The sequence below is a fragment of the Odocoileus virginianus genome, unplaced genomic scaffold (genome assembly GCF_023699985.2).
Source record: "Odocoileus virginianus isolate 20LAN1187 ecotype Illinois unplaced genomic scaffold, Ovbor_1.2 Unplaced_Scaffold_3, whole genome shotgun sequence".
Classification (NCBI taxonomy): domain Eukaryota; kingdom Metazoa; phylum Chordata; class Mammalia; order Artiodactyla; family Cervidae; genus Odocoileus; species Odocoileus virginianus.
Window position 1 is genome coordinate 2,649,856 of NW_027224265.1, and position 25,388 is coordinate 2,675,243.

The 25,388-nt window shown below is 43.5% G+C and overlaps 1 protein-coding gene across 3 annotated transcripts in view; it reads left to right on the plus strand.

Moving 5' to 3' along the window:
- The window catches only part of KCNN2 (potassium calcium-activated channel subfamily N member 2), a 480,003-nt gene that overhangs the window by 312,305 nt on the left and 142,310 nt on the right, over positions 1-25,388 (plus strand). For all 3 annotated transcript variants that reach the window (XM_070462358.1, XM_070462356.1, XM_070462357.1), the window contains 3 exons: positions 4,003-4,207; positions 5,043-6,331; positions 6,928-7,023. In XM_070462358.1, the coding sequence (XP_070318459.1) occupies positions 4,186-4,207; positions 5,043-6,331; positions 6,928-7,023 (1,407 nt within the window). In that variant the 5' untranslated portion in view covers positions 4,003-4,185. The remainder of the gene's footprint in view (positions 1-4,002; positions 4,208-5,042; positions 6,332-6,927; positions 7,024-25,388) is intronic.

A 25,388-nucleotide genomic window follows, 5' to 3' on the forward strand; every position in this document is an offset into this window, starting at 1 on the left:
GGCACCTTGGACCTGCGTATGCGCAGCACTGCGGTTTCATACAGCCTTGTATTAGAGCCTCATGAATTATTCTGTTGTTCAAATGAAGTTAACACAATGTCAGTAGTTGAGAATCTCAGAATCCCAGTCAAGCCAGGGAGGCCATGTCCATGCGGCTGTTCAAAGACGGTGAATGGTAACAACAAGCTCTGCTCTCTGCTCCTCGACTTTTGGTGGGTGCCAGCCAGTGTGAGCAGACAGCCAAGAGGTCATCCTTCTACTCTGCAGCAGGGCTCCAAGAGTGTTAACCAAACTCACCAGACAGACTCGGAGAGACTGTTATTTGAGGGCTAGCTTTTTCCTGCTACTCAGTAACTGCATGACCTGGGGTAGCCCAGGTGCCCCATTTCAGGATTATCCTTACCTGTAAAGCAGAAATTATCATAAGAACTGCCCTGCCTTGGGGTAAGGGTGCTTGAGAGATGAAAATAAAATAACACATGCGAAACTGCTTTATAAACTAGAATGTGCTATTCAATAAGTCTTTTTTATGACTTGGTAGCTCAAATATGTGTTTCTAGCTGCCCAGGTATATTTGTTTGTGTAATCCATAGACTATTTTTAAAAGACTTATCACAGTCAATAATTTCAACCTGTTCACCTATTTAATTATGTAACATCTTTCAATTATACTAGCAAAACTAGTATAGCTTCTTTTTTTTTTTCTGCACAACTGAGATTTTTATAGATATGGTGATTAGCTGAGACATGGTAGGAAGCAAGGATGAGAGTAAAACAAATGGAAATGTTAAGATGTTAATGAATAAGTCCTAACAGTATAATTAATCCCTGAATAATAGTGGTATTACTAAAAATTAACAAGACTATCATCAACAAGCTCATTCAGGTCTTGATACTTTCTAATAATAATGTGGGAGCATAAAGAATACAATGCATGAAGACATTTTACTGTTTTCTTCAAATGTACATTTCTTACGACTTGGGAACAATATATGGTTTAAAAATAAGTTTTTATAGTGAAATGTGTCAGGAAACAAATTGTCGTTGTGCTGAGAGAACAACTCTGATATTTTCCCAAGTCCCCATTTGCATCAAATGCTAAGCAAACAGTTCAAAGAGGCTGTGTCTTGTTACAACTTCTGTGGTTGGCACCATCAAATAATTTACTCACCCGGGCAAAGACAAAGAAAAATCTCAGAAAAACACTTTGTAGGTCGAAGAATCTCTCAGAGTGCTGTGTGGCAAACAGATGCCCTGGTGCCTGCATCCGCTGTTCTGACAGCCTTTTCCAATAGACAAGAAACATCAAAATTCAAGAGTCCTGCTTTTTATAAGAAGCAGAGATAGCACAGACTAGTGATTCCTGTGAAAAAGAGAATTAAAGACAAAAACAAAACTGTTGGCATAATATAAATCTGCATAAAGTAAAGGATTAAGTGCAAATGACCTGGAGCTTTTTCCCAAGCCCCCATGGCCTGGGAAAATCATCCTTCTGAAACCGTTATTGTTTGTGGAGTGCTTTGGGAGTGTTATTATATGTGTCTGTTCACCAGCTTGAAATACAACAAATAAGAAAAAGCAATCTTTCTAACCCATAAGGTTAAAAAAAAACAGGTAATTTTTATAAGAACATGACAATAGAAAATAAAGGGCATTTAAATGATAGGATTTGAAATCTATTTTGTGGATGAGTATGACCTCTGGTGTTAAACTAGAGAAATTTCCAGCACTTATGCATCTTAATGACAGAAAGAAGCAAATGGAGCTTTCCAAGAGCTTATTATTGGAGGTTGCAAGCCCTTGTATTGTGACCTTGCTTTCAACCTCTTTTTATTTCCTCCCTCTCTCTTTCCCTCCTCACTCTCACAAATAAAAATGAGTATTTACTATGTGTGAACTACTGCCCATGTGAAAGAATATAATCTTTGTTGCTCTGACTACTTAACTTTACATGGTACATCTATAATCCCATATAGGAAGAAAAATAGCAAAATGATGGTAAGCTATATGAAAAGTTTACATATAAACTTGAAATCAGTTTGTTAATTTTACAAAGAAGAGGTTGATGAAAAGAAATCCTTAAATGTGCCCCTGTTATAACCCAGTAGTTTAAAATGTCCTAAACAATCATGTTTTGAGGATTCAGACTAAAACAGAAACTTATTGTGAGATCTTGTCATTTTTCATCATCATACTAATAGTGGATTATCATACTCTCCAAATACAGATGTTTATTACCAAGAAGAATTTTTGAGTGTGTGTGATGGATGATTCCTTGAAACAGAAAGACGATAAATACCTGACTGACTCTTGCTTTTGTCTTTCTCCAATCACAGTGGGTTTCATATTATTTCATGAGCTTTTGCAAGGTACTAAGTGGAAGCACTGATACTTTGAGTTTTGTTATTCTTCCGGTTCCTCATGTTACTTGCGAAATCTCCATTTCTTTCTTACCTTGTGCATCCTTTCCTCCCAAACCTCCTTAAATCTCAAGAGTCTTTGTTTCTACCTGATTAAAGGGACTGCACCTAATCTTGTACTAGACAAAATATACAATATTTATTTCCTTGTTATTTTGTTTGCAGAACTTATTTGAAGCTTTGAATTTGCTATTTGAGAAAGTCAGTTTGACAACAAAAGATGCAGATATTGCTTTTTTGGGGGCAGTCATTTTAAAATCAACATTTCAATAACTCTAGAACCTTATCTCTAAATCTATAACAGTTTAGTGTGGTAACAATTATTATATTTGGAGAGGGTATTGATGTAGTCTTTCATTTAAATTTACAAAAGGCTAATGAGAATATTAATTTACCATGATAAATATATTTGATATATTTAGATTTGGAAGGATGAATCAAACTTTTTCAATAAATCAGCTATGTGTAACAACTAGAAGGAGGTCATACAATTCATTACAAAGTGAAAATAAATATATTATGAATTTTGTGCTTGAGTTGAATTTTACTTCACACCAGAAGGTGAAAAAATTTTAATTTGGAAGCTTTTGTTGTAATTTCAAATTACTCATTAGAATTGGTTTTAGAAGTCATGCTCACCACACAATTCATGCAGATCTACTCAGTTACCCCAAAGATTCTATGAGCTTAATAATTCTAAATGTGTTATTGAATTGCCATAAATCATAATAGAATATAAAAATAAAATGCTGCCTCCAGCTTTTAGCCATTCAAATTCTATTTTTGACCTAGACTTCTAAGAAATGCAAGTTCTCTGGGACTAAAAGCAACCCTCTCCTTTTTTTTCTCCTGGATTTGTTTGCTTGCATGCACAAAAAATTTTAAAATTGTTTAACTCATGTCCAAAGGATATCCTAAAATGAATTATTCACTCCATAACATTGAAACACACACACTGTCTTAGGAGCGGGTACCTTGTAAGCAACTTTAGGGCAGCTGCCGAGTAGAATGTCAAGAAACTGGATCCAGCTGAGAATTCCAATTACCTAATGAAGGTGATCCGCTTTCACTCTAATTTCTTGGTCAGTCTAACTCTTTATAACTTCTCTCATAAAAATCATGCTTTAAAATTACAATTTAAAAAGTAAATATTCAACTGGCCAGTGTATTTCATTCCATTTTCTGGAAATGGGAATCCCAATTGACAGAGAAATACAAACGACAAAGACGTAAGATGGAGCAGTAACAAAGAACCCGTGAAAGGTTCCCCTGCCGCTTTGTGTTAGGGAAATAGATCGCCTAAAAGGAAGACGCATCACAGGAAATTTGGGAGACACAAAACGTAATTTTTACTTATTTATTAGCAAATAAATATTATAGCTAAGTCGAGCAAAGCTCCAATACTGTCCCTGAGTAACTATTATTCAGCCCGAGTTCTCATTATTGGTAGTGTCCCAGCCAGCGATGACAGACGGTGGAATCAGCGCGCGCCAGGCCCCTCTCCGCCCGCCGCAGTCCGGCACAGAAGGTGCTCGGGTTCGCGCGTCAGTGATCCGCCTTTTGCTTTGTCTCTGTGCTGCAGGTGGGGAGGAGGAAGAGGAACGGAAGACGAGCCGGTGGTGGCTGGCGGCCGCTGAGCACCCCCCAAGACCCTCAAGCGAGCGTCCTCCCCAAGTCAGGAAAAGCCCACGGGCCTATCCACTGGAGTGGCCAAAGGGCCGGAGCGCGTAACCCCGGACCCGGCGGCCGGGGGCGCCAGCCCCTCATGTTCCGCAGAAGGCGCAAATGTGAGCGGCGGTAGCTGGGAAAGCCCTCCACCCCCGCCAGGGGGACCCGGGAAGCCCAGTCGAGCTCCTCCGGAGGACGGCGGGGATCCCCTCCTCCGGCCCCGCCCCCATCCTCCCCGGCCCAGGCGCCGAGGCGGTTAACCCTTGCTGCGCCGCAGCGCACTAGAGCGAGAGCACGGCGCAGCCTATCCCTGCTACCAGGCTCCGAAGTCCGGCGGCGGGGGAAAATTAGGGCTCGGAGGCCGTTAGGATCTCGCCGCGGCCAACCTGCGGCTCAGGCGCCGGGGTTCTCACCAAGACTTGCTGCACTGGCTCAGCTAGCCATCAGACCTTTTCTCTCCAGTGTGGGTGTCCCCATAGTTATTTGGCGGGTAGCTGGCAGCCCACTCTCAGCAGGACAATCAGGGAGACGTAGGCGTGGGGCGAGGGGGCTCTGTTGTTCCGCAGCTCCTGAGAGGCGTGCATGCCGGTGAAGGAGTGGCCCCGGGTTCCGCACCGATCCCTCGCCTGACGCCCTGGCTGGGGTGGCCCAACGTGCTGCAGTGCCCGGGCAGGTGATCGAGACTGCACGTCCGGCAACAGTTAGGGGGGCAGTGGCGCGGGAAGGAGGGACGCCCCTACCCTTTCCCTCTCACTGCAAACCCGCTGCACTCCCCAGCCCTCGTGGGGCTCAAGGGTAGTCCCCGATCGTCAGCAAGTGGAACCCTCGCCCTCCCCCAGTCCTAGCCTGAGCGCCCTAGGGTTTTCATCCTGCAGATCCCCCCTCCCCATCTCTCCCTCACACACACATGCTCCCCTAAACCTCGCGCCGCAAACTCAGTCTCGGTCCCCGCAGGTGATGTCATGCCCATTGTTTTGGTGCGCCCGACCAATCGGACTCGCCGCCTGGATTCTACCGGAGCCGGCATGGGCCCTTCCTCGCACCAGCAGCCGGAGTCTCCGCTCCCGACCATAACGCATTGCGCAGGGTGCACCACCGCCTGGTCTCCCTGCAGCTTTAACAGCCCTGACATGGAAACCCCATTGCAGTTCCAGCGCGGCTTCTTCTCGGAGCCGCCGCCGCCGCCGTCGCGCTCCTCGCACCTGCATTGCCAGCAGCAGCAGCAGAGCCAGGACAAGCCGTGCGCGCCCTTCGCGCCCCTCCCGCATCCTCACCACCACCCGCACCTCGCGCACCAGCAGCCGGGCAGCGGCGGCAGCAGCCCATGCCTCCGGTGCAACAGCTGCGCCTCCTCCGGTGCCCCGGGGGCGGGGGCGGGGGATAACCTGTCCCTGCTGCTCCGCACCTCCTCGCCCGGCGGCGGCGCCTTCCGGACCCGCACTTCCTCGCCGCTGTCGGGCTCGTCGTGCTGCTGCTGCTGCTCGTCGCGCCGGGGCAGCCAGCTCAATGTGAGCGAGCTGACGCCGTCCAGCCATGCCAGTGCGCTCCGGCAGCAGTACGCGCAACAGCCAGCGTCCGCCTCCCAGCACCGCCAGTGCCACAGCCTGCAGCCCGCCGCCAGCCCCACGGGCAGCCTCGGCAGCCTGGGCTCTGGGCCCCCGCTCTCGCACTACCACCACCCCCCGCCCCCGGCGCCCCACCAGCACCACCAGCCCCAGGCGCGCCGCGAGAGCAACCCCTTCACCGAAATAGCCATGAGCAGCTGTAGGTACAACGGGGGCGTCATGCGGCCGCTCAGCAACTTGAGCGCGTCCCGCCGGAACCTGCACGAGATGGACTCCGAGGCGCAGCCCCTACAGCCCCCGGTGTCTGTCGGAGGAGGTGGCGGCGCGTCCTCCCCGTCTGCAGCCGCGGCCGCGGCCGCCGCCGCTTCGTCCTCAGCCCCGGAGATCGTGGTGTCCAAGCCGGAGCACAACAACTCCAATAACCTGGCGCTCTACGGAGCCGGCGGCGGAGGCAGCACGGGAGGCGGCGGCGGCGGCGGCGGCGGCAGCGGGCATGGCAGCAGCAGTGGCACCAAGTCCAGCAAAAAGAAGAACCAGAACATCGGCTACAAACTGGGCCACCGGCGCGCCCTGTTCGAGAAGCGCAAGCGGCTCAGCGACTACGCGCTCATCTTTGGCATGTTCGGCATCGTGGTTATGGTCATCGAGACCGAGCTGTCGTGGGGCGCCTACGACAAGGTAGGTGCTCTAGCCCTTTGCCCACCGGTCCCGGGCCGCAGAGCCGGACGCCGGGTGGTTGGGGTGGTCGCTGGCGGGAACTCTCTGCCTGCCAGTCCCGAGCCTTCCCCTGACAATCGGAGATGTCCGCCGCGAGGGCGAGTGCCACCTCGACTCTCACCCTTAAGCCTAGTCTGGAGAGGAAGCTATATCCGCGCTCAGCCAAAGTTCTGGAGGGAGTGAATGCCCCGCCAGTTTGGGTATTTTAAAGAAGTGATTTCAGGACTCCGTGTGGGAAAGCATGCTTTTATTTCTCTCCTGGGGCTCACGATTTAGGAGGTCTCTTTCAAATCCAATGGCTTAAACTTAAAGATGACTTCCTCATGGATTTCATTTCGAGAGCCACAAGCTGCACTTGGGTCCGTGTAGTTACGGACCCCGCCGCTGCTGCTTGGCTTTTCCTGATCTCCTCACTTTCCTGACAGATCACAGAGCCAAAACAGGTGCCCCTACCTCCATCCTCCCCCTGGGAGCTCAGATCCGATTGCTGGGGATTGGGCGAACCCCCAGGGCTTAAAAGTGCTTCTTTTTAAAAAGTGCTTCTGTCTTTGTTGCAGGCGTCGCTGTATTCCTTAGCTCTGAAATGCCTTATCAGTCTGTCCACGATCATCCTGCTCGGTCTGATCATCGTGTACCACGCCAGGGAAATACAGGTAACTTAGGCTCTGCTGTTTATGAATGACCCCAGCCTGGGGAAGTGCAAGGCAGCAGACGCTTTTCCGAGCTCTCCTGTCCTTGCCTGAGGTTACAGAAGACACGTGCTGTGTTCTTACCTTAGCACCTGACCTGTTCTTTCAAGAAGTTGAAAGCAAAACAAACAGTGCAGCATGTAAATCTGCAGTAGTTTCCAGGGTGTGCTTGTTACACCTCAGACTGCCCCCCTCTTCTTTAGGTAGGTCCACTTCTCCATGCCTGTCATTGCATTTGCTTTCCTTAAGGCCAGTTAAGCACTAGCCTTCATCTGTAGGGTAGCTGAGTATTCTCCTTTAATACACATTTAACAAGATGGGTGGGTCACTAGGGAAAATTGTGCCTATCTGTATCACCTTCCATAGCTAAGTGTAGCTTAGAGAAGAAAATACTCCTGGGATATTCCTTGCTAATGTATATTAATAAGGCAAGAGGAGAATTCTGACCTTTTCTATATCTTACCCTAACATTAGAGAAAGAATCTGTTGTGAATTTAGAATACAAATTCTGTACATCTGGTAGTTTGGTAGATGTTTAGGCACATTTATTATTTAAAATGTCACTTAAGAGCAAAGGCCACTGCCCTTGTGAGTGGACTTCTTAGGAAAATGTTTGTTTAAATGCAGCCAGGAACTCTGTTGTTAGATATGACCAATAACTGGCGATTTCAGAATATTTGATATAAATTCATGGGTCACCTTTTGGATTTTTACTTTGCTGTAACTTTTAGTCAACAGCATATTAAAGTTAGTGAATAAAATAACTAGTTTTCAAAAATTTAGAAAGATTGGGATTTTCCTTTTTACGACTTATATTAATATGTACTTTCTGGGTTTTTTTGATTAGCTGTTATTTATTTGGCCAAACTATTAAACTCTTGAATTTAACGTGCTTTCCTTTAGGAGTTGCCGTTAAATTTAAATTATATTTAATTAATTATAAATTAAATTAATTTTAAGTTAGTAATTCACAAAAACAGTAGAAGAAACCAATTTTAACTACTACCCAGTCAAAATAAAGATACACTTGATCCTACATGAGGATGAAAAAATTACATAAGCATGCTTTCAACTTTGCAAAGACTTTGAAAAGTGTGAAGTTGAAGGAATGAGGATAGAGAAGGAGAATTAGAAGGAGTAAGAATATCTAGAGGTAAGTAAGAAGACTGTACTGGCAAAAGAAGGCAAGCACATTTGAACTCTAAAATTTGAATAATTTACACAGGTCCATCTTTAATTCAACACTCGTGATCATGGGCTTTTGAGATTCTTTGAATATTTTAAAGTAATACTGAAATGTAACTTAAACATAAAAGTATCTTTTCATTGTGACTCAAAGAAAAATGCTTAAGGCTGGGGAACAAACTAGGTCTAATGGCCATTTGACTTGGTTTACAGATGAGAAACCTGTGATCAGAAGAGGTGACCCACTTGCCAGATCCCACGGCTAGCCAGTGCGGAGCGTGACTGCTCTGTCCTAGCACCCACCCGTCATGCTTTCTGCTGCGCTCTGCGGCTGCTTATCAGTAGCCCTGAAACATGACGTGTCTTTGTCCGTGGTTCCTCTCTAAATCCAAAAGTTTGATATTTGAATTGGGTTAAACTCAAAAGGTTTCTGTAAAATCTTCGTAGGTATTTATGAAAGTCAAGTAATTTTTTTTTTTTTTTTAAGACTACTGTAGTTTTACTTAATCTAGGCTGGAAAGAGACCTTGCTATTTTTTTGTTTTTTGGGTTTTTTTTAGTTAGACATCAGCTTTCAGATTATTCCTGTTCCTTCTGAAAAACAAACAGCTGAACAGACACTCATGGTGAAGAACATCTGATGGTATTAATACCAAGAACAAACTGTCTTCCTGAAAGCACTCATTTTTTAAGAATTATTGGGAAATTATTTTGAAAAACGTATAATAAGAGTTTGAGAAGTCCAAACACTGGCCGGATGTTAATTATATGTTATAAAAAAATTTTTGATCATATTTGATAACACTGTTGAAACTTAAAGTAATACAAATAAAAGAAACCATATTTTTAAAGATCATTTTACACTTGAAAGAATTCCACTCCTGGCTAATTTTGAGGATAATTTCTGTTATACAAATGCATAGATAAATTGATTAGAATATGTATATAGCACAGGTGTTAAAAGTGAAGACAAAAATTCTGCACCTAAAGGTTATAAGCACAGTGAACCTCTTTACTGTTGGGGCAGCATAAACATCACAAAAAGTTAAGATTTTTTAAAATTGGTGATACATGATTTCTACCAAACCAACCACACTTAAGATAATTTTAAATTTTTAAATTAGATGCTCAGGTGATCATTTGGTTGTTTTGGATGTAGCTATTACTGTTTAATCTTGAGAGTTTTTTTTCTTCCAGCTAAAGTTACAAATTTTATCTGAGCTGCATTTTTTAAAAAAATATAAAATGGAGAAGGACCAAAGAAATATGGAGACCCTGAGCTAGAAATCAAGAACCACAAAAACATGTTCTAATTCAGCCAGAGAGTAGAGTCTGTGATTCCTTCTGAAATACTTCACTCTGAAACACAGTGAAGTGAAGTCAAGTGCACAGGCTAATGTATCCATGTGTGGAAAGTGATAAAGTGTGGTCTTTTTAACTTACTAATGTCATCGGTATAGATGTGCTTCTTTCATAAATTTTAAGCAAATAGGTACTTCTCAGTTAATTATTAAGAATTCCAAGTATATGATTAGCTTTGAGTTAAAGAACTCAATGTAGGGGTCATGCCACCATTCAGAGCATGCTCTTGGACATAGCATACAGTCTTCATGTGACACTCTGTCTTTTTCTTGTTAGCACAGCAGTAAGTTGATTGGGTAGTGAGAGCTAGCTAGTATGGGTTTTTGGTACATGGTAGGATTTCTCACTGCATTCAGAAAAAGTCAGTGTTATAGCCAGTGTTCTGTCTGGCTATCCACTAGAACTTCTTTCACAAAGGTTGGAGAGGCCCTGACATTTCCATGAAGAACCTTGGAAAGCAAGTCAGTGTGACCTTTTATAAAATGTTTATACACAGTCTGTCAAAATTAGATGGTTCAGGTGAGTCATGGATAGAAGTGCTTGAATTAAAATAGTGTGATAGGGAGGCTTTGTAAGGACTTAGCTCAGTACATTTCAGCTTTGCTGTCATTTTTCAGTACCACAGACAGCTCAATGCACCAGGCTATAGTTTGCTCATTTCACTAATTACTTTTACACAGCCCCCTAAACAAAAATGAAGTCTCTTTTTGAGGGTGGGTGGGTCAGAATGCTTATATAAAATCAGATTTAGTGGGGCACATTTTCAGCCAAGTAGATATTAGATTTTCTCAACTAGATATTTTGCTTTCCTATATTGAGCAGCAAAATTAAAAAATTCTGAATTGCTATATAAAATAAATTTTAGCAAATGCCTTTTATTGTAATCTTCTGACAAAGGAAAAGTAATATGGGGATTGTTTTATACACTTTGGAAAGGTCACTTGATACTAAATAAGTAGCTTCCTCACCTCAAGTACAAGATCAAATAATAGGGAAAACAGAGGCATGATTTCCTGTGAGTTTTCTTTTTCTTGCCCTTCTTCTGTGGGTTTGGAATTATTTCTTTGATGGAATAAGAACAAAACAATATTCAAATACTCTTTAAGATCTTTAATATCAAATAAGTTGAATGTAGATTTCACTTCATCTTTTCAACTTTAGCGTAGTTGAGTTTCTCTTGTGAAAGGAATTTTATGAAAGAACTATTTAGTATTTTTGAGACAGGCAAATACAAGATTGGGAAGAAAGCCTCTTGGACGATCTTTCTGGTTCTCATTAGATGTGGCAGAATGGAGTGTACTATGCTTTAAATTTGAAAACAGTTTTGTTTCCTTGATTTTGTTTTGGTAATATAATTATATAATAAAGAGCACTAGAGGAAACACTGATTTTTCTTTGGTATCTCTTGCAGTAGAGTAACTACGCTTTCTTCTTCAAGTTAACTTTTCAGAGATGGATGCTATAGATCTAAAACTGGAAGGGCAAAAATTAAAAGTTCTTCATACTCGTGCATGTAGGCCACACCAAGGAGAAAGGAGGGACTAAGAACAGGAACTTTAACAACCTCTGAAGGCTCCTGGGCTGGTTGGGGATGGATGGTTAAGTAGACTTAAGCACTGAGTAGACGGTGGCTCCCCTATGGTCGGGGCAGGGGAAGGATGCTTGCTGTTATACTCCTGCAGAGAGCAACTAGATGCTTCCAGACCATACAGAAAATACTGCATATAGTTGCTATTCTTATTAATAAAATAATAGTAAATAAGTATACATAGTAGAAATAACTGGTACAGAAGAGCTTAAAATAAATATGATAGTCACATTCTCAGTCCTGCTTTTCATAAACAACCACTTTTAAATTTCTCATGCATTTCTCCAGAATTTTTAAAAATGATTATTTAGTTGTGTTGAGAGACACACACAGGGCTTCCCTGGTGACTCAGCAGTAAAGAACCCACCTGCCAATACAGGAGACTCAGGTTTGATCTCTAGGTCAGAAAGATCCCCTGGAGAAGAAAATGGCAATCCCCTCCAGTATTCTTGCCTGGATAGAAGAGCCTGGCAGGCTACAAATCCATGGGGTTGCCAAAGAGTTGGGCACCACTTAGCAGCTCAACAGAGACACACATGCTCTGCTTTCATTGCTGATGTATTTGGAAGGTTTTCTTCATCAGCACGTGGAGGCCCATCTCATTCTTTTTCTGCTGTTTATTACCCCACTGTATGGATGCACTGTGCTTTACTGACAGGCCCTTGGTGTTTTCTAGGCTTTTGCTATTATAAGCCATAGTAAAACATACATGCTTATTTTAATCTGCTAATTAGAGGATGCACATATGATAAATATCCAGCAGACAGATTGTTGAATAGAAAGGAGTTTGTATTTTAAATGGAAAGGTACTGCCTACCATTCCTTTAGAAAGATCTTCAGAGTTTTCATTCTCTGCTTCCCCACACATTATTTCCCCACAACACTGTTTACATTGAATGTTATAAAAATGAATTTTAAATAACTTTGGCTTTGCAAAGTATCCTATTTCCTTGAAAAGTATTTTTCTGTGAAAAATTCCTTAAGGACAAAGCTCATGGTCTGCAACACTTTGCAGTGTCTAGTGGTACGTTATTGAATCTGCTGACAAACTGGCCAATCCTTATAAAGATGCCATCAGAAGCAAATATTTGCCAAATTTTTGTTTTAACTTAAACTTTGGAGATGAAAGAAGGCGAAAGAGTAGAAGGAATGGTCTTCAAGTTGTCTTGATCTCTCCCATATCTACAGGGCAGACAAAAATTAACTCTTTGTAAGACTAAAAGGTCGTGAGGATACCTTTCTTATATTGCTCTGTGATGTGGTGGTCAGCTCCACGACCTCTGTCTATGCTACCAGCGGCTTCTGCCTCGGTTGTAATGAGACTCCATGACCTCTGTCTATACTGCCGGCAGCTCCTGCCTCGGTTGTAATGAGACTCCATGACCTCTGTCTATACTGCCGGCAGCTCCTGCCTCGGTTGTAATGAGACTCCATGACCTCTGTCTATACTGCCAGCAGCTTCTGCCTCGGTTGTAATGAGACTCCATGACCTCTGTCTATACTGCCAGCAGCTCCTGCCTCGGTTGTAATGAGACTCTGAGTCCCTATGACTTCACATATACCCTGTAGTAATGAAATCACTCAGGACTAATTTTCTCCACCTGCCTGTGTAAAGATCTCTGCATTATTAATGGGTGTGACACTAAGTAAAGCAATCCTGCTGTGTTTACAAGCAGCATCACAAATGAATGAAGAGTGGAACTTTAGGTTGACCGCAAGTGGGTTCTCTTGCTTTGCCAAGCCGTTTCTGGGCCATGGTTTTGTACAGCTCGGTAAGAGGGCCACTGTGGGCTGTCATCGTCCCAAACCACATCTGGCAGGGTGGACGGAGGAATCCTGCACTGATTTAAGTTCAAGGAGTTACTTTTGGTCAGGGTATAAAGCGGTTTCATGAGGCTATTTTAGAGAGAATTTCTGCTCATTAGAAAATAATATGATGTTTGCTACTTGGGGAGTATATTTTTAACCCTAAACTCCTTTAGAATTCTCTTTTTAGAACTGGAAAGACCTGAAATGTTACCCAGCCAGCATGTCATCTCAGATAAAAGATGACCATTTTTTGCCAATTTCTGCCTGAACCCGCTCACCATGATGGTCAGTTTGTCTGTACAAGGTTGGCCCATTGCCAGACAGCTCTTACTTTTAGGAAGCTTTTCATTATGTTGGAGTGAAGTCTTCCCATAGTCAACATTTAAATAGTTTTTGAGCTCTGCTAATACAATGAGGAATAAGACAATCAGGTTCCTTCCCTCCTGGAACTGACATTCCATGCAGGCGGGCTAAGGAGAGAGACAAAAATTAAGGAAGAACATTCTTAGAAGTTGTGATAAGTTGTGTCATAAAGGGTCCATAAAAGGGGCTGTGGTAGAAAATCATTAGGGGCAGATGGTTGTCAACAGACAGGGTGATCATGGGAGTGACTCCAAGGAAGTCACTCCAAGGAAGTGACTTTTAAATCGAGACATAAAGGAAAGGAAGTTATCAGTTATGGGCAGAGTCTGGAGGAAAAACCTTTTCAAAGGCCTTGTGACTGAAAGGGATTTCTTGCACTTACACAACTGATAGCAAATCACTGGAGTCCCAGCAAGGGGACAGTGGTACTGAGTGGTGTGAGAGGTGATATGCTAGGTTGTAATACTGAAGGGTCCTGAGACCATGGTAAGACTCTGTGATACCTTCTTCAAAGTGCATGAGACCGTCATTGAAGCATAGACGAGTCACAGCCCAGCTTACTGTTTAAGCAGACATTTTGTTTGCTCGGCGTTGGGGGTGGGGGGCGGGTGGGAGGGGAGGGGAGGCTCTGAGGAGATTGGTCTGGAGACCGCTAGACTCTGAGCAACCCACACTGTAGAGATGGTGCTCACTTGCCTTGGGTAACAGCAGTGGAAATGAGGGGAAGCGGTCTGGTTGGAGACCCCGGTTGGAGGAAGAATGGACGTCTTAGTGATTAGCTATGACAGGTGAGGGCAAGGGATGATGCAAAGATGACCCCAGGGTTCTGGTTGGAGCATCTGAGTGTGTGATGTTGAAGGGAGAGACTCCCACCGAAGGTAGGATGTGGATCAGGGCTGCTTCTGATGGAAGTGCTTCTGATTATACAAGAGAATCTTGAATTCAGAGAAGTGTGGGCTAAAATTTAAGTTAGCAAGTAATCAGCATGGAGGCTATTTAAACCCCTAGGAATAGATAAAATCAGTGAGAGAAGGTGGAGAGCGAATCAGCCTCTGACATCTAGAGGTTGTGTGAAGGAGGAACTAAAGGAAAGCAGTAAAAATGACTTGTCTTGGAGGTGGAGATGGACGTGTTGGAAGGAGGGCACAGGGCTGTGTACTGAAGGCTGTGAAGTCTGTTAATGTTGGGTAAAGAGGTGCCTTTTGGATTCAACAAGTTGAAGTCATCGCTGACCTTGATGAACGATTTCAGCAGAATAGTAGAAACAGAAAACAGACTGCAGTTTCCAGTATAACAGGATAAATCAATCCCCCCTGCAAAGAATTACAGAGCAAACATTTAAACGTTGGTTAGGGCCCTTTAAATGCCTTCCTATTTAAACAGCCTCAGTTTCTTTGAATATTCCTGATCACACTTTGGATGTCCCTGATCCTATCCTTCTGGACTTCACCTCTGTTTTGTTGAATTCCCTCTTTGAATAAGAAGGTCAGAAATGTACTCAGCACTTTCAGGTGACATCTGCCAGTGAACTTGTTACCTCCCTTTGTCAAAAAATGCTTCATTGTACCGACTGTTATTTAGTCTAGAATGGTCTTTGCTTCACACAAACTGTCGCCAAGTACACTTGTAAAATTGTTACTGAGTTGAATGTAGGGCTTTACATTTAATGACTGTGTTAAATAGCATCTTGGTTTCAGATGAGTGTTTCACCCTGTCGGAATTCTTTGAATTGTAATTGTGATGTTTATTTGACACACGCTTTGTTTAGGTATGGAAAATGCTGTGTATGGACTGGTTATGGCATTGGCAAAACTCAAATCAGTGCTAAATTCTGTTCCAGAGACATGGTCAGTATTAGTGGCTGTTATACCATTTGCCCACACTCACCTCTGTTCCTAGCTGCTCACTAGCCGTGACTTTGAAAAGTGTGCCTGAGAAATGCATGCCCAGGGCATGAGTGAGCCACAGTCAGAGCTGAGAAGTGGCACCTTCTCTGCAGTTAGCCGTCTGCTCATCCATGGCGTTTGGTTCAGCCTTTCATGTCATAACAACTCTGTGGACCCTGACCATAGGCCAGCCTACATTTCTCAACAAGAATGTCATGAGGACTATCAGATTCTGTGCTGACACCCATGTGTCCTGTGCTCACGATCAGCCAGTCTTTTCATGATACCCAAGAAGGAAACAAGACTAATGGGCTTGTCATTTTAAGAATGAAAATGTAGGTTTTTTGACGTATATGCCTATTCATTATGACCAAATGCCTTTTCTCTTAAAATTTTTGATTTTCTCTCCAGATGATAAAATTAATAAATATTTATGTTAGAAAATCTGTAAAGTGTAGATAATGTGAAAAGAATGCTAGTTCAGTCTCCCTACCCCAAGACAAGTATTATTATAATAGAATGTGTTTATATGAAGTACATGGACCTGATATTTGCTATATATCAGTATAAACAAAGTTAATGTTCTTTTCATGTAATTTTCTATTCATTTCCCCATGCTGTTGACCATTGCAGTTTTTTTTTGTATCATATGGTATATTCAGTTTAATCCTTTCCCTTATTTTTGGACACTTACAAAAAATTAGAAAAATAAAAAAGAACCTATTTAAAAGATTTATATAAAAATACTTGGCAGATGAATTTATATAAGCATCTCTAATGATTTCCTAAGGATAAATTTCCAAGGCAGTAATTACTTAAAGGATATTACTTAAGACAATTGAGAATTTGTCAAATTATCCTCCCAAAAGTTTATATCAGTTCGTTGATTTCTAAAGTCCTTACCCACCCCTTTGTTAAATGACTGATTTAACTGTTTCTGGCGTGTCTGTGCTCACTTCACTGGGTCATACTTTGAGTACTGTCCTATTTTGTGGAGCTAGAACTGTGCCTCCCTGGAGTCTCTTATAGCTTCTTATTTCTCCTTGATTTTGGTTTCTAAATCTCGGCTAACCAGGTTTGTCAAGGGTAATTGAGCTTGATAGTTAAAGTTTGTATAGAAGCGATGCAGAAGCAGTATTGGAAGATAACTTTGTCCACAGATGTTCCCAATCTTTGTTATTATAGGAAGCTGTGAAAACCATAATTTCTGAAATTGTTCTCTACAAACTTCCCTGCCGAGCAAAGCAAGCAGACTCTCCTTTGCGTTGTTTACTGCGTTTTGCAGCCTCGTCCTGTGGCTTTGTGCACCGACTCCAAAGCCAGTCTGTCGGGGCTCCTGCCCGGCTCTGCCGCTAATTAGCAGTGTGACCTTGGGCACGCTCCTTAGTCTCTCTGCACTTCAGTTTCCTTGTCTGTGAAATGGGGAGTGCGGAGTACTTCTGTCATCGGGTTGTTGTAGAATTGGGTGTGCCTGTGTGTGAAACTGTATACGTGTGTATACATCACTTAGAGCGCTGCCTGCTGTGTGCTGAAGGCTGTTTAGGTGTCAGAGGCTGGTCACCGTTAGCTGCTTTGGGGTTTGTTGGGGTGGAAGGGGAGGAATTGGAGCCCAGCCTTCATGGGCTTTGGGAAACAGTGGTGATATTTTATCTTCTTTTACAAGTCTTACAGGAGGGAACAGAGGGAAAAAAAAAAGGTATGCATTCAAAGCAGTGTTCAGTAGTTTATTAACACTTAAACTCAAATAGGTGTGTGTGTGTGTGTGTGTGTGTGTGTGTGTGTATTTAACAAAAACTTTGCTCTCCGTTAAGGATAGCCAATATTTTTTTAAACTGAGTTAGTTCAGATTCTCCCTGTGGGCAGGTTGGCCATCTGAGGAAGTAAGTGTACATTTTGGTTGTCAGGTTTCAGATCAGTAAACTAGTGTTAGAGTACTATGATGTTAGGCTCACTGTTTTTACAAAAATAGCTGTTTTGCCTGTAAACCTGCCATAGGTTTGTCTTCTAGCTGGAAGCAAGGTTCTTTGTGAGCTACATTAACTCCTTCAGGAACGCAGGTCACAGCTTGATGGCATCTCCATCTAATTAGGACCCTGGTGACTTAAAGAGTTAAGGACAGCACCCTGAAAAGTAAGCAAAGGGAATAATTGGTAATGGAAAATTCTGATAGGAAATCCCTGCTGAAAGGTTAAGAGGTAATAAACAACCAAAGGCATATGTAGAAAGGATTGTAATTGACAGCATTTCTGTCTATATTCATTGAAGGTTTATGATTTATTTAAATCTCTTTTCTGGATTAGGTTTATCTCTGTTAAATTTTCTTTAGCATGCCACCACCCTCAACCATCATGCCTGGAGTACATTGGTTGGAAAGAATTGAGAAGAATTTTGTGTGTCAATATGACAAGTAACATCTCAAAATCCTTGCTGTTTAGTGGTTGGGTTTGCTTTTTATCAGATGGCTTGTATCTCCTCTTCTGTTTCATTTCCAATGACCATTGGTTGAGTCTGTATTATGCCTGTCTCTCTTTGTGAACAACGAGTTAGGAATGTGTCTGATATAGCGTTGGGTGAGTCTTCTTTTTGAATTTATGAAACACATGGGAATTTAGACATTACAAACCTTAAACTGAACTGTGTCGAGAAATTTTAACAGCCAGTGCTTTACATCTATAACTTGTCATGTGCCTTCTTGACTATCTGAGCATTTTTACCTAGTTATGTATTTATCTATAGTGGTTATCCAGAAGGTAGTAAGATGAGGTTTTTACAAAATCATCTGACTGTTGAAATGTGGGTATACAGCCCTTACGGGTTTTATCCACTGAGGTGGTCTTCTCTCAGAAAATTTTGGTCTTCCAGGGAAATTGCATGTAATATTTATATATTGGTTTTGACTCTAACATACTGAATTTTGGGGAGGAGACATTAAGCACTGTAGTATGGTTGTCATGGTGTTGAGTAGTGCTTTTCTGGGATAGTGTCTGCTGTCAAGTGGGTTAAAAATACACAGTGCTAATCCTTAAACTGCTCAAAGTTTTGATGAGTGGTCAAGGGAAATTATATCCTAGTACTGGATTTATTTTTAAGGTCACAGATTACTTAAAATATTGAAAAACAATAATTGGGCTGAATATTTATTGAAATTGGATGCCTATAAAATGATACAAAAGTGATGGCTATGAGATTTATAATAGCTACCTCATGCATTTTCAAAGGTATATCTAGTGCTTCTAGCTATATACTCAAGCAAAGTTGTTGACTGAACACTTAATGTCATTTATTTGGATTTAACTATGAAATTTTAAGATGAAAGTCTTGGCTTCTAGGAACTTGCCTTGGATCAATTTTCATATTGGTAAATCCCCCCACATTTGGAAAAAGTTTTTATATCAAAGAGCATGAATTGTTATCTGTCCTTTGAAGCGAAAATAGCTTAAGATATGTTTATTTAGTTAAATGTGTGATTCGTTTAAAGCTTCAGCTTACTGCTTAAACTTGTGGGTAATGTTGTAAATTTTAATGCTATTGTTGAAAATTATCTTGAAAAGAATTTTACTTCTTCCCCACTAGTATCTTAGTCAAGAATCTTCACTCTTTGTGCTCATTTGTTTGTGTCAAAGAGGATACTTAATGAAAATGCATTGGATAGACTCAAAAATTAAACAATAGTCATATAAAGAGAAATCTCTAATTTGCCTGGGGCGGGGGAAGGCAACAGTACTGTATTAAGGCTGAAAACTATTTTTCAAAATATCCTTGATTTGGAATTCACTAGCTCTTGTAGGTTTTTTTAAATATCATTTTTTTAAAAAAGCTTAATCTTCTGTATTCTTTTTTTTCCCTTTCAGCCTATCTGCTTTACACAGTTGTTTTTTACCCTTTTTGACAACCATACCTACTTTTCAGTTGCCACGCCTGGGCCATGTGCTGCCTCACGTATCAGAGCGTGTCCCTTGGGTGCTCCATACATCGGGGGCTGCACATCCAGGCCCCTTGCTGTCATGTTCGCTGTCTCGCTTAGAGTGAGACTGTGTGCACAGATTGCTTCTGTGGCAGCTACTCTGAAATCATGAATCATCAAGTGTGTCTTATTGCAGTTTGACACAACTGGCCACAGCGGGAGAGCCGATGTGTGTCCAGGACTTTGTCCCTCATGCCCACGTCAGAGCATCTCGGGCAAAGACCACGGAGCACATTCAGTGGCGAGCGTTTTCTCTGCGGCATTGGCCTAGAAACAGGAGGCCTTCTCTGCACTGTTGTGCATGAGCACATGCCTTCACAGTGAGATGACTGATGTGGTGGAGGGTGGGGTGAAGGCTCATCTTCAAGATCTGAACTGTGGCGTATTGCCCTAGGGGAACCCAATTCAACAGAGACGGACAGGATCAGGTCGGGTGGCTGGTGGGGTGGAGGTGCCGAGCGCAGATGCCCCTGCGTGTGTGTTCCACCCGCACCCCCAGGCTGAAGATGAACGTTTATTAATTGGCTTTCATTTCCTGTCGCCTCTGTTGGTATGCTGATGACCTGTACATTTATAATGGGATCCAAAAAAATGGATGACTTTCACCCTTTTTTCTTAAACACAGTGGGGAAAATGACAAAAATGCTACAAATGTGGTCCTCTTTACCAAGAAGAACAGGGAAATTTCCGAATCATCTCATTGACTTTGCTTTATATTTGCCCATTGAATCCTCCCTTTGGAGCAGCCCTGCCTACGCAGCGGTCCCTGAGGTCCCTGCTGGGTGTGTTTATATAAGCACCCTCTCAGCTCCTCCAGCCTTGTTTGCACTGGGGAATATTCTGGGGAACACATGCTGTGTTCTGAGATTGCCAGCCACGTCGGGATTCCCTAGCTGACTCTGAGCCTGCGGGCTGGGTTGAGGATCCGTGCTGCTCTCCACTACCCTTGGGTGCATCACCGTTGTTGGAGACAGGAGACGGAGACATAGATAGAATATTTTCCAGTCATGGAAAATGCATGCATCATATCGGACGCTTGTACTCGTGTTTATGTTGAGTGTTAAAGCTTTGTGTAACGTAGACAAGCCAGTGCCCAGACATGATCCAGCCATCTGGCAGGGCCAGTCACTGTCCAACAGAGGCTGGTGGCAACTTAAGGCGTGCCCTTCCCACCCAGAGGACAGTGTAGGTAGAAGGAGGGGTCGTGTTGGCCCCTTTTATCTGGACAGCCACGTGGGCTTCTGAGAAGCAGCCCCGGGGTGGTGTTCCCCCCTGGCTTGGGATCCAGACAGATTGGAGTCAGAGCTCAGCTTCACCGGGGTGACCACAAGAAGGAAATCTGACCCCTGGCAGACTCATTTCTTGATTTGTAAGATGGAGATGAGAATTACACCTGTCTCACTAGATTGTTTTGATGACTCAGTGAGACAGTGTTTATGAAGAACCTAGTATAGTATGACACAGTCAGTAAGTGTTAACCCTTTCACTACTACTCGTCCATCATTGCTATTATTAAGCAGATATCGTAGACCGAGCAGGGAAGCAGAACCTAGAGTCTTGGAGGTTCTCAAAGTGGGTAGGGGATTGGATAATAATGGATAATATTTCAAGGAAGTTAAACCAAGTTCCAATACTAAGGAGATTGGACAGAGAATGCAGATACTTGATTAGTTAGGGCAGGGGGTTGGCAAACTAGAGCCCATGGGCCAAATCTGGCCTCGTGGGTAAATCCAGGCTGCCGGTTTGTGTAAAGAAAGTTGTATCGGCACACATTTGTTTGCACGCCATATACAGCTGCTTCTGCATTACGGCTTGCGCTACCAGCAGAGCTGAGTACAAGCAGTCCATTTGGCTGCAAAGCCAAAAATATTTACTTTACAGAAGAAGGTTTGCTGACCATTGAGTTAGAGCCCAGGCTGGTCAACAAAGGCAGAGAGAAACATACACAGGTGTGTTTCCTCTGCCTCTGCCTCATAACTTACTTTATTCCTTGCTCCGATTTTAGCCTTCTTTTTAAAAATTGTTTATTTGTCATTTTTGTTGGAGTATAGTTGCGTTAGTTTCTACCATACAGCAGAGTGAATCGCCTGTACATATCGTGCATCTCCTCCTCTCTGGATTCCTTTCCATTAGGTGACCGCAGAGCGCTGAGCAGATTTTCCTGTGCTCTGTAGCAGGCTCTCATCAATGATCTGTTTATATACAATAGCATATATATGTCATCCTCAATCTCGCAATTCATCCCACCTCCCCCTTCCTCCCTTGACGTCCACACAGTTGTTCTCTATGTTTGAGTCTCTTTCTGCTTTGCCAATAAGCCCATCAGCACCATTTTTCCTAGATTCCACATATTTGGGTTCACATGCAGTATTTTGTCTTTCCGACTCACTTCACTCGGTGTGACAGTGTCTAGGTGAGCAGAGGTGCAGGAGGCGCAGCTCGCACCTGGAAATGCAGGTTTCTGTAGGGTGAGGTCCCCGCTGTGATCCAAGCTCTTGGGCTCCAGTAGGATCTGCACTCTTGGATGGAGGGGAATGACCTGGGGGAATTACAGTTTTGTCATCTTAGCTGAATAGAATGGTTGTGGGAGGAACTACTTTCACGGGGAGTCTGAGCTTTAGCTTTGCAACTCAGAGTCCTTTCTGGTGACCAGTGATGGGACACTGGGTGTGTCTGACCCTTAAAGTGAAGTCGCTCAGTCGTGTTCAACTCTTTGTGACCCCCATGGACTGTAGCCTGCCAGGCTCCTCCATCCATGGGATTTTTCCAGGCAAGAATACTGGAGTGGGTTGCCATTTCCTTCTCAGGGGAATCTTCCCGACCCAGGGATCGAACCCAGGTCTCCCACATTCCTGACAGACCTCAGTGCCCTGTAAATTAGTCTCTGCAAAGCTAGGTGGGGAGTGGTTTATATTTTCATGATCCTATTGGTGGGGCTGGTCTCGATCAAGAAGAGAGGCTCATTTGTTACAAATTTTTAAAAAAGGGTTTTAACTCTACATTCTATCACACACACACACAAAAGTCACTTATTAACTTGGGAAGCAATACAGAATCTTGCCTTTTTTCTTTAGATCTGGAATTCTGGCTGCATGTATAATGTACTAAGCATGTGTATTCCTGTTCCCTGGTGATTCAACTTATGTTTCCTGTCCATCGTCTCCGTTCTCAGCTGCCTGCTGGACAGCTCCCCTTGGAAGCCCCTGCAGCCCTTACCGTCCCCAGGCCTCTGCCCTGCCCTCTCCTGCCGGCTGGCCTCAGAATGGTGGGCCACCTCGGGCCCCTTGGTGCACCCTGGCTCTCCCCCCGCTCAACTTCCCTCCCTAACCCTTGTCCCCAGGAGAGTCAGTGGGTCCTACAGCGTTTCCACCTCAGTGTCTTCTGCATTACCTCTACTTTCAGGTCACATTCTCAAGGACCTTAGTTCTGTGTTTCCCAAACTTTTCATAAAATATGTTTATGTACTATATAGCAGTTATGTATTATTTTACTTTCCATATTTTAATATTTACATACTTTTATTTTTATTCTATATTGATATTTTTCTTTATATCAACTCTCTTCTTTTAGCCTAATCTTAAATAATAATATCTATGAAATTACAGTTGTAGACTAATTGCGAGACTTTCCTGGTCCACCTGCAATGCAGGAAACACAGGAGATGTGGATTTGGTCCCTGGGTCGGGAAGATCCCCTGGAAAAGGAAATGGTAACCCACTGCAGTATTCTTGCCTGGAGAAATTTCATGGACAGAGGAGTCTGGCAGGCTACAGTCCATGTGGCTTCAGACACAACTGAGGCAATTGAGCACACACACACATGCATCATAATTGTATATGTTTTCTAACACGCAATGAATTAAAACTATAAAAAATAATACACAGCCTAGAATCATCTCAGAGGAACACATCAAGCTCCTTTAGGAAATTTCTGCTTTGGGCGTCACCCTTGTTTTTGGCGTGTGTGAATGTGGTCTCCCTGCTCCCAGTGTGACCTTTCTCCCCCGCTCTCCCACCTTTCTCTGATGGTCCGTCTCCCCAGGGCTGCTTGCGTGTCTGTCCCAAACATAAACCTGGTCCTGTCACAATCCTAAGATGCTCCTGGGCGCTCTCTCTGTTGTTGTCAGGACGGCTTTCCTCAATGCAGATGCCCCACGACAGGGTTCTCATGATCTGGCCCCTGTCTGCCTGTCGGCCCAACTCTGCCCTGTTCTTATTTCCTGTATATCCTGCCTCTCCTCCTGCAAGACTGAATCACTTGTTCCTGAAAGATGTCACACTGTCCCACGCCTCTGTGCCTGCAGTGCCTTTCCCCTTTATTTGCCTGAATCCTACTGGTGCATGAAAATTCAATTGAAAATTCAATTTTGAATGAAAATTCAAAATTCTCTGCCAGGAAGCCTTCCCTGCCCAGCCCCTCCCTCCCTGCGGCTTCCCCTCCCCCCTTATTTTCCTGGCTACCCTCCAGATTTATACAGTGATGAAGAGCCCTGATGAGAAATGAAACTTGATTCAAACCAAGGTTTTCCAACTTCTTACTGATGATTTCTGACAACCTGTTAACTGAGCTTCAGTTTCTCAACTGTAAAACGGGGATACCCTGAGGATTTTACTGAGATTTTGTGCTTTGCCCAGTGATGAACACACAGGAACCACACAAACTGCAGCATTCTTACTGTTTTTGTTGTGCTTCCTATCTTTAACTATGACCTCTGTGATCCTCACTTTCTCCTGTGTCTTTGGAGATAAGGTATCACAGAGTTTGGGGAGGCAGTCAGGCTGGGAGAAAACGTGAAGTGCCAGGTACAGAATGTGGCCTTGGGGAGGGATCCATTAATGGGGGGTCTCTATTACAACAGCATCTATCAGGCTCTGACCCTGACTTTGTTGGCTCCCCAAGGCTTGTGTCATGTCTGATTCCTCTTCCCAGGGCTGAGCAGTCCAGTGAACAGCCCTGCAGAGGGTGTATCTAGCGATCATACATCTTGCTGTGATCTCTGTGATGTGTGTGAGCCAGTCATCTCCTCTGTCCCTGTATCACCGCCTGGGAAATCGGGACAGCCATCACTTGACCATATGTATAAGATGACCTGTCTTAGAGGAGGTGGTGTGGCAGTGTGATACTAACAATAGTTTCATTCACATGCCTTATCTTAGCATCAGTTCTTTTTACTCTGTTTTATTTTCCTACCATCATTTCTATATCCCAAAAGACATTTAGCTATTTGGAATTCAGTTTGACTTTAAATCATTAAAACGAAGTATTAAAATGAGTAGAAGTGTAGTTAGATATCATTGGTTCAGGTTGTAACAATGCATCTGTTTCTATTCCTCATAACTCTTATCAAAAGAGATAGATTTTGTACATTTGGCTGAAAGACATGTGACAATGAACCTGTCCACATCGGCCGTGCTGTGATTAGGAAGCCCTGGTCCTTTTAGGAGTGGCTTGTGAACCATGGGACTCCAAGAGGTGACAGGTCAGCATCCAGCACTTCTGTCTGATGGCAGAAGCCCCTCTTCGGGTCTCCCCTTCATCTCCTGCAAGATGTCTGTGGTGGCTCCCACTGTGCTTGTCCTTTTTATATCTCGATCCTTAAAAAATGCTCTCGGACTTCTTCAGTTCATCACAAGCATCACCTTCTCTTTGAAGCCTTGTCTAATTATTTCAGACAATTTTTTTCTTTTTCTGAGCACCGTTCATATTGATTATCATTCTGTATAGTTGAGTATTTATGCCTCCTTGAGTTGTTTTCTGTGGATATGCTTTACCTTTTCATGGGCAGTTACACAACTGTTTTGGCTTCCCTGGTGCCTCAGTGGTAAAGAATCCACCTGCCAGTGCAGGAGACGGGGGCTGGATTCCTGAGCTGAGAAGATCCCCTGGATAGAAAATGCAACCCCACAACCCACTCCAGTATTCTTCTCTGGGAAGGCCAAAGGACAGAGGAGCCTGGTGGGCCGCAGTCCACGGGGTCACACGAGAGTCGGACACGGCTTAAAAACTAAACAACAACTATTTGTCCCCAAGCTGCACCACTGTGTGCTGCCATTAGAATTCTTAGGAGCTCAACCAGGGGAGGGCCGAGGCAGGAGCTGGTTCACCACTGCTATGCGTGTCTTCTTCTGACAGCGCCAGATAGTTCTGGGCGGTGACAGGGCAGAGCATGCTGC